Raw genomic sequence first — 10086 nt, 5'->3', positions numbered from 1 at the left:
TGATGATGATGATGTGATGATGGTGATGATGTGATGGTGATGATGATGATGATGATGATGATGATGGTGATGATGATGATGATGATGATGATGATGGTGGTGATGATGATGATGGTGATGATGAAGATGATGATGGTGATGATGATGATGGTGATGATGATGGTGATGTTGGTGATGATGATGATGGTGTGATGATGATGATGGTGATGATGATGATGATGATATTGATGATGATGTGATGATGATGGTGATGATGATGGTGATGATGATGATGATGATGATATTGATGATGTGATGATGATGGTGATGTTGGTGATGATGATGATGGTGTGATGATGATGATGATGGTGATGATGATGATGATGATATTGATGATGATGTGATGATGATGGTGATGATGATGGTGATGATGATGATGATGATGATATTGATGATGATGTGATGATGATGGTGATGTTGGTGATGATGATGATGATGTGATGGTGATGATGATGATGATGATATTGATGATGATGTGATGATGGTGATGATGATGGTGATGATGATGATGATGTGATGATGGTGATGATGATGTGATGATGATGGTGATGATGATGGTGATGATGATGATGATGTGATGATGGTGATGATGATGGTGATGATGATGATGATGATATTGATGATGATGTGATGATGATGGTGATGATGATGGTGATGATGATGATGATGTGATGATGGTGATGATGATGATGGTGATGATGATGATGTGATGATGATGATGGTGATGATGTGATGATGATATTGATGATGGTGATGATGAAGATGATGATGGTGATGATGTGATGATGTGATGATGACATTGATGATGATGATGATGGTGATGATGTGATGATGATGTGATGATGATGGTGATGATGATGGTGATGATGATGATGATGTGATGATGGTGATGATGATGATGGTGATGATGATGATGTGATGATGATGATGGTGATGATGTGATGATGATATTGATGATGGTGATGATGAAGATGATGATGGTGATGATGTGATGATGTGATGATGTGATGATGACATTGATGATGATGATGATGGTGATGATGTGATGATGATGGTGATGATGGTGATGATGATGATGATGATGATGGTGATGATGATGATGATGATGTGATGATGATGATGGTGGTGATGATGATGATGATGTGATGATGAAGATGAAGATGGTGATGATGATGTGATGATGATGTGATGATGATGATGGTGGTGATGATGATGATGATGTGATGATGAAGATGAAGATGGTGATGATGATGTGATGATGATGGTGATGATATTGATGATGGTGATGATGAAGATGATGGTGATGATGATGATGGTGGTGATGATGATGATGATGGTGATGATGATATTGATGATGGTGATGATGAAGATGATGATGGTGATGATGTGATGATGTGATGATGATGATGATGATGATGATGATGTGATGATGAAGATGAAGATGGTGATGATGATGTGATGATGATGATGATGATGATGATGGTGATGATGTGATGATGATATTGATGATGGTGATGATGAAGATGATGGTGATGATGTGATGATGATATTGATGATGGTGATGATGACGATGGTGGTGATGATGATGATGATGGTGATGATGGTGATGATGTGATGGTGATGATGATGATGTGTTGATGGTGGTGGTGATGATGATGTTGGTGATGATGATGATGATGATGATGGTGATGATGATGATGATGATGATGATGATGGTGATGATGAAGATGATGATGGTGATATTGATGATGGTGATGATGATGATGATGTGATGATGATATTGATGATATTGATGATGGTGATGATGATGATGATGTGATGATGATATTGATGATGGTGATGATGAAGATGATGATGGTGATGATGATGATGTGATGATGATATTGATGATGATGATGAAGATGATGATGTGATGGTGATGGTGATGATGTGATGATGGTGATGATGTGATGATGGTGATGATGATATTGATGATGGTGATGATGATGATGTGATGATGATGATGGTGATGATGAAGATGGTGATGATGATGTGATGATGATGTCATTGTGGAGCAGAGCATGCTGGGAACCAGGAGATCTTCAGTCAGGCTCTGGAGCGACTGGGAGGAAACAACTCTGAACTTGGAGCGGCCTTCGTTAAGTTTTCCTGCCTCGTTAAAGATCTCGCCGCTCTGCTCAAAAACCTGGTCAGTCAACTGTTGATCAATCAATCAATAAACTCATCAATCAATCAATATGTTCAGCTGTAGTAAAATAAGTGTGTGTGTGTTTAGCTGCAGAGTTTGAGTCATAACGTCGTCTTCACTCTGGACTCGCTGCTGAAGGGAGATCTGAAAGGAGTCAAAGGGGTCAGACAGTTTATTATATTTTATTTTATGATTATTTTCTATTTCTGTTTCTTTCTGCATATTTTCCTTCTATATTAATATTAATATGATCATTTATTTATTTATTTTGCGTCTGCTCTCAGGTGATAAACTTCACTTTGCTCAGTGTTTGTTTCTCTTTGTTTCAGGATCTGAAGAAACCGTTTGATAAAGCCTGGAAGGACTACGAGACCAAGTTGTGAGTCAGTCTGAAGATATTTTATTGTGTCATTGGTTTTGGAGGAGGAGTGATCATCCTCACACAATGGAATAGCAGAGGATCTCCGAGGAGCAGCAGCACAGCTGTCAGATGGAGGTCAATGATGTTTGGACAGCAGGCTGATGGAGGCCTCCTCACCACCAGGGGGCCCCGACAAAGATGAAAAGAAGAAGAGCTTTTAAATGTTTTCAAATGTTTTTAAAATATAAAAATCTAAAAGAATCTCATAACTTTATTTTTATTTATTCATTTTCTTAAACATTTGACTGACCACATATAAGTAGATAAACGTCTTCTCTGTCTCAGACTGAACCTTGTACCTGAGCACGAGGACAGGTGTGCATCACCAGGTATCATTAAATCACCTGTTTGTGTTTTCAGCTCAAAGATCGAGAAGGAGAAGAGAGAACACGCTAAACAACACGGGATGATCCGGACGGAGATCACCGGAGCTGAGATCGCTGAAGAGATGGAGAAAGAGAGGAGGCTGTTCCAGCTGCAGATGTGTGAGGTACAGCAGTGTCATGACTGCGCCCCCCACAGGCTGCATGGGTCATTACAGCCCTGATCACTTCATACGTCAAACTCTATATGATTGATTGATTGATTGACTCTGTGTGTCCGACAGTATCTGATCAAAGTCAATGAGATAAAGACAAAGAAGGGCTTGGACCTGCTGCAGAACCTCATCAAGTATTACCACGCTCAGTGCAAGTACGAGCTGACACTCAACAGGAGCTTTACAGCTAATGTTTTATTTTGAAAACTCACTGAACTTCCTGTTTCCTGTTTCAGTTTTTTTCAGGATGGTTTGAAAACAGCCGACAAACTGAAGCAGTACATCGAGAAGCTGGCAGCCGACCTGTTCAATGTATAACCCTTAAATGTTCTGTACTAATGAGTCTGTACAGCGCCCCCTGCTGCTCAGGTGAGGCGACAGGTTGACCTCTGCTGTCTCCACAGATCAAACAGAGTCAGGATGAAGAGAAGAAGCAGCTGACGACTCTCAGAGATCTCATCAAGAGCTCCTTACAGCTGGACCAGAGAGAGGTACGACACCCAGGGGAGGGGCGGGGCTAACAGAGAGAGGTACGACACCCAGGGGAGGGGCGGGGCTAACAGAGAGAGGTACGACACCCAGGGGAGGGGCAGGGCTATCAGAGGAAGGTACTACACCTTGGGGAGGGCGGGGCTATCAGAGGAAGGTACTACACCTTGGGGAGGGGCGGGGCTAACAGGAAGGTACTACACCTTGGGGAGGGCGGGGCTATCAGAAGAAGGTACTACACCTTGGGGAGGGCAGGGCTATCAGAAGAAGGTACTACACCACTACACCTGGGTGTCGCCATGGTTACTGAAACTGATCCAGAATCAGAGCGTAAATTGATTAAAGTTGCAGAAGTCCTTACTGTGATTGGCTGTTTGCTGGTGAAATGCATCCTGGGAGTTGTAGTTGATGTCCACAGTCAGCGCCTATCTGACTCATCTACTGACCTTTGACCTCTCTGTCCCTCTCTCTCTCTCTCGCTCGCCCTTTCTGAATGAAGTCCAGGAGAGTAAGTGTGTAAATTAAAACGACTCTTCATCATCGTCATCGTGTTTCTTACTGCAGTTTGTCTCGTTCACTGTAAATCTGAAAACATCACATGATTGTAGCGTGAACATAACAGAGCTGCAACGATTCATTGATTTAATGATTAGTCATCAATTATTAAATAATTAAAATGTAGGTTTTGATGAAAGGAATGAAGTGTGATCCTCTGCTGTCAGCTTGTCAGCAGAGATGTAACTGAATGTCTCAACGAGACGTTTGAGGACGAAACACTGATCAACACTTCACCATTTTCTGACATTTCAGAGAAAAACAATCTGCTCTGGTTAACATCTGAACACAGTTTGATGCTGGTGAACTGAGTCTGGTCATTTTAAAAGAACTTATTGTTATAAAGAAAAAACAGAGTGCTATACTGTGTGTGTGTGTGTGTGTGTGTGTGTGTGTGTGTGTGTGTGTGTGTGTGTGTGTGTGTCAGGACTCTCAGAGTAAACAGACTGGTTACAGTATGCACCAGCTGCAGGGAAACAAGGAGTTTGGCAGTGAGAAGAGAGGATACCTGCTGAAGAAGAGCGACGGGTACGACTGTCCGCCACACTCACCTGTACAGGTGTGGACACGCCCTCTGATTGGCTGTCAGATTTAATATTCACTGTGTTTTTTCGCCGGCAGGCTGAGGAAGGTCTGGCAGCGCAGGAAGTGTTCAGTAAAGAGCGGCACCCTCACTATCTCTCATGCTACAGTGAGTACTACAGCTCCCATCATGCACTGCGCCAGGTTCATTTTCTCTGGATGAAAGTATTCAATGTTCAGCATGAAATAAAGCGTCCGGTCTGAATCATCAGCTGATTCTGTAAACATGTGTCTTCTGTAGGATCCATGACGGAGCTGTGAGGAGCTTCACACACATTTAGAAAAGAAAATAACTAGATGTGATTTATTTTTCTGCAGTGACGTCACCTCGTCACAGACTGACACCAGGACAGATCATCAGTGTTCAGGACACAACAGATATGAGACAACAACAGACTAATTTAAAGACAGGAAGCTCTCTGTTTAATGGAGTCTGATTACATCATTAAGTATTCAGCAGCTGTTCTGGCGTCAGGTGACAGGAAGTCATCTCTCATGTTGTTCATCTCAACAACATCAACCTTTAAAGTCCACTGTGTTTCAATCAATGTTATTTATTTTGTATTTTAGTCTGTTCTGTCAGACGTCGACTTCCTGTCTGTCTGTCTGTCTGTCTGTCTGTGTTACGGCCCCTTGGGCCTCTCATCCATGTTCTGCAGTAACCTTGTTTCTCTTCTCGCGTCTTGTAGGCCTGGTCCCGTGTGTTCGTGAATGGGGATGTGCCAGCGCGCGGGGCGTCTCCCAACCGAGGACATAAAGTGGGGCTGGCCTTTGAAGTGGCGGCGCGAAAGCTTTGCTTTGTCTTTTGGTTTTGTTTGATGTTGAGATTGTTCAAAAATCTATATGCTTTATTCGCGGAATAAAACCCGACGGAGTGAAACTGTGGCCAAGCCTCGCCTGCTGTTTGTTTTGTTACCTTGAGCCAGTAACAAATGGGGGCTCGTCCGGGATCTGAGAATTTTACTTTAATATCTTGTAAATGTTTAAGGATGGGTTCATCATGTTCCTGCAGCATGTCGCTGAGCAGGTCCACGTTTTTGAAAACCGTTAACCAGAACTCGGGGATGCCTTTGGGGTCTTCCTTCTCCTCGTCCTTCTTCCCTTCCTCTAACTTGGCCTTCTCCTTCATCTCATCCTGCTTACTTACTGTCAGCTCTTCCTCCTCATCTGCTTTCCATTCACATTCCTCATCTGTGGGCTCATATGCTGCTTTCACTATTTCACTTCTTTTGTCAAAGAGCGGCTGGTAGAGGGCTGCGTACTTTCTCTCCAGTTTGTGTACTTCTTCGTAGAACTTTGCCTCAGTGTGGGCACATTTGACCTGCAGGTTCTTGAGGGTGTTTGCACGTCTCTTTACAACCTTTGGTAAACTCTCCATGTAGCCTGACGGTGAGCCATTCAGACCATCAAGCCTCTCCTGCAGCGCAGCCAGGATCTGTGGATTCTGCATCATCTGCACAGTCAGCTGACGGGCTTTGCTGTTTTCATCTTCTCCCGTCTCCTCTTCTTCCACGTCCTCCATATCTGCCGGGTCCATCTCAGCCTGGTCTTTGTTGTCGATGTCTGCCATCTTAGCTGAGTCTCAAGTGATGCTTCGCTCTCTGACCGGAGGCTGGACTGGTGAAGCGGCTCTGCGCAGTGAAGAGGTCCCGGGAGGAAGTGGAATGTAATGTCTCCTGTCTCTCCTTTTGATCCTTCGGTGGCAGCGCAGGAACAGGAGGAGATCAGGGCTCCTGACGACGGTGTTTTGCGTGCACATCTTAATAACTCTGAGACCTTGAAGCAACTTCCACAGTTGTTGCAGCACTTGTCTGAGGACAAGCGTGCTGAGTTAATTAATTTGATTCGCGAGTTTCCAATGCTGTTTTCAGACACTCCAACTCAGACCTATTTGTTGCAGCATGAAATAGATGTTGGTGATGTTTCCCCAGTCAGACAGCGTTTTTATCGTGTTTCTCAGGAAAAACGTAGACACATCGTCACAGAGGTGCAGTACCTCCTTAACAATGGACTGGCAGAACCTTCTTCGTCAGCCTGGGCTTTACCATGTCTTCTTGTTAACAAGCCAGACGGTCGAAAACTCAATGCTGTCACAAAGCCTGACAGTTTTCCACTTCCGAGGATTGAAGACTGTGTAGACCAGGTGGGGGCTGCCAGGTTTGTTAGCAAGTTTGACCTCCTCAATGGTTACTGGCAGGTGCCCTTGACTGACCGGGCAAGAGAGGTTTCTTCTTTTATTACGTCACAGGGGCTGTTCTCCTATAAAGTCATGAGTTTTGGTTTGAGAAATGCACCAGCCACTTTCCAGCGCCTCATGAACACTTTTTGTTGCTGGTCTGGAGGGCTGTGTGGTGTATTTAGACGATGTGGTGGTCCATAGCAATAGCTGGGGGGCGCACTTAGAAGTTATTAGAGCTCTTTTCCATCGCCTTTCTGACGCCCAGTTGACCATCAACCTCGCAAAGTGTGAGTTTGCGAGGGCGACAGTCACTAACTTGGGAAAGGTGGTGGGTCAAGGACAAGTGCGTCCTATTCGGGCTAAAACTTTGGCCATCAACCGGTACCCCTCACCCACAAGTAAAAAAGAGCTGATGCACTTTTTGGGCATGGTAGGGTTTTACTGCAGTTTTTGCCCAAACTTTTTTTCTGTGGTTGCGCCGTTGACTGACCTCTTGAAGTCCTCTGTGAAGTTTGACTGGACTCCGGTCTGCCAGTCTGCTTTTGAGAGAGTAAAGGCTCTCCTCACTTCCTCTCCGGTCTTGGCCGTGCCGCAGCTGGACCGGCCGTTCAAACTGCACGTTGATGCTAGTCAGGTTGGAGCTGGTGCTGTGTTGCTCCAGGAGAATGAACAGGGCGTTGACTGCCCAGTCAGTTTCTTTTCCAGGAAGTTTGCTTCCTATCAGTCCAGCTACTCAGTCATTGAAAAAGAAGCGTTAGGGTTAATTTGGGCGCTTCAGCATTTCGATGTTTATGTCGGGGGTGCTGTTTCTCTTGTGGTCTATTGTGATCATAACCCTTTGGCGTTTCTGCAGTCGCTCCATAATCCGAACCAGCGGTTAATGTGCTGGGCTCTGTTTCTACGGCTGTTCAACTTAGAGATACGTCACATTAAAGGCTCAGACAATGTGATAGCTGATGCTTTGTCCCGTGCTCCCACGGATTAATGTTTCATGTTTATTACCCCATGCTTCCCTCTCTGTCTTCTTTGTTTTCCAGGGCCCGGATAACAGATGTTACGACAGTTGGGAAGTGATTTTGGGGAAATAGCGGTTCATTGGGGGCATAGTTGGGAAGTTAAATGGACATTTATTTAAAGTCTGTGATTTTTTTTGTATTTTTTGATGTCCCTTTACTCACTTTGTTGCTCAAAAGGCACATTTGCTGTAGTTTAAATTGGTGATTTATGGTATAATGGTTGTGGGAAAAATGACTTGTGATAGCCTACAAGCCTCTTGTTAAGGGGGAGGGTGTTACGGCCCCTTGGGCCTCTCATCCATGTTCTGCAGTAACCTTGTTTCTCTTCTCGCGTCTTGTAGGCCTGGTCCCGTGTGTTCGTGAATGGGGATGTGCCAGCGCGCGGGGCGTCTCCCAACCGAGGACATAAAGTGGGGCTGGCCTTTGAAGTGGCGGCGCGAAAGCTTTGCTTTGTCTTTTGGTTTTGTTTGATGTTGAGATTGTTCAAAAATCTATATGCTTTATTCGCGGAATAAAACCCGACGGAGTGAAACTGTGGCCAAGCCTCGCCTGCTGTTTGTTTTGTTACCTTGAGCCGGTAACAGTCTGTCTGTCTCTGCAGGACAGACGCTGAATAAATAACACTACCTCAGAGCCTAGGTGGTGCGTTCAAGGACAAACTGATATCAGAGATTCAGAGACTGATATTGAAGAGTTGGCTGCTGTGACGTGTGAAGTGAAATGTTACTATGATTATTGTTAATGTGTGTGTGTGTGTGTGTGCGTGTGTGTGTGTGTGTGTCAGTCTAACAGACAGCCGGTCAGATTGAACCTGCTCACCTGTCAGGTGAAACCCAGCGCAGAGGACAAGAAATGCTTCGACCTCATCTCCCGTAAGTCTGACTGGATATTTTAAAAACCAGATGTTCACACATCAACTGCTCTTCATCTTCTTCTTCATCTTCTTCTTGTCCTGCAGATAATCGGACGTATCACTTCCAGGCTGAAGATGAGTCAGAGTTTGTCAGGTGAAACGTCCGTCACTTCCTTCCTCTTTAATCTGCTCTTGACCATCAGCTCTCCATCAGACTGTGAAACATCTGTGTGTGTGTGTGTGTGTGTGTGTGTGTGTGTGTGTGTGTGTGTGTGTTACAGCTGGGTGTCTGTGCTGACCAACAGTAAGGAGGAGGCCCTGAACGTGGCATTTCAGGGCGGAGGTCAGAGTTCAGGTGTGGAGGAGGAGGAGCTCACCAAGAGCATCATCGATGAGGTGCTGAGGTCGCCAGGCAACGACACCTGCTGTGACTGTGGAGCTGCAGGTCAGCGCACGTGTGTGTGTGTGTGTGTGTGTGTGTGTGTGTGTGTGTGTGTGTGTGTGTGTGTGTGTGTTGATGGTGCATTTAAGGACACTCCAACATCTGAGGATTGAGATTGTGTTGCTGAACAGAAGCTGTGTGTCTGTCGGTGGATGAAGTCAGCACTCAGCAGAGACTCTGGTTCTGGTTCTGGTTCTCTCTCTCCTCTCTGTAACGTTACGTTCATGAAGTAAAGTCCATTTCCTCTCCAGCTCCAGTCAGCAGTCAACAGTACAGAACCTGGAGGTCACCTCCGGATCACTGCTGCAGTCAGGTTGATCAACAGGAGTGAAGATAAATCCACTTTTTAATCCCACAAGTTACAAAGTAATCTCTGAGCTCTGCTCCCGTCAGTGAACGGCTCCGGATCAGAACCTGATGAGACTCCAGAGCCGTGTCCAAAATCACTCACTACTCCCTACATAGTGAGTACACCATTTTGTAGTGCTGTCCGAATGTCTAGTGGGAATTATTACACCCTATATAGTGGACTCAAAGTATCCCACAATGCATCGCGAAAGGAGTGTACAACCGATGGTCACTAACCAAGCAATATTTACCATCATGAATTGCGCTGAGAGAAAAATAGTGGACGAACGCTAGTCCACAACCGGCGCTGATGTATGACGTTTCAGCTGTGCGACAGCAGTGACGTCAGTAACGGCGCCTGAGTGTCTTTCTGCTGATGAGCTCCCTGTAGAGTCGCTGTGTTGGACTCGCTGTGGACTGACTTCACACACAGCAG

General features: G+C 45.0%; 1 protein-coding gene and 1 pseudogene across 1 annotated transcript in view; one reads left to right on the top strand and one right to left on the bottom strand.

The window, feature by feature from the left end:
• The window catches only part of asap1a (ArfGAP with SH3 domain, ankyrin repeat and PH domain 1a), a 34416-nt gene that overhangs the window by 6429 nt on the left and 17901 nt on the right, over positions 1-10086 (top strand). Inside the window, exons 3-14 of the mRNA XM_073491706.1 lie at positions 2094-2227; positions 2315-2389; positions 2557-2606; positions 3009-3138; positions 3256-3341; positions 3423-3498; positions 3591-3677; positions 4658-4758; positions 4852-4921; positions 8792-8879; positions 8966-9014; positions 9142-9305. Coding sequence (XP_073347807.1) covers positions 2094-2227; positions 2315-2389; positions 2557-2606; positions 3009-3138; positions 3256-3341; positions 3423-3498; positions 3591-3677; positions 4658-4758; positions 4852-4921; positions 8792-8879; positions 8966-9014; positions 9142-9305 — 1110 coding nt within the window. The remainder of the gene's footprint in view (positions 1-2093; positions 2228-2314; positions 2390-2556; positions 2607-3008; positions 3139-3255; positions 3342-3422; positions 3499-3590; positions 3678-4657; positions 4759-4851; positions 4922-8791; positions 8880-8965; positions 9015-9141; positions 9306-10086) is intronic.
• Positions 5136-6460, bottom strand: LOC141016418 (nucleosome assembly protein 1-like 1 pseudogene; annotated as a pseudogene).

This window comes from Pagrus major, chromosome 21 (assembly GCF_040436345.1).
Source record: "Pagrus major chromosome 21, Pma_NU_1.0".
Lineage (NCBI taxonomy): Eukaryota > Metazoa > Chordata > Actinopteri > Spariformes > Sparidae > Pagrus > Pagrus major.
This window is presented reverse-complemented; position numbering and strand designations above follow the sequence as displayed.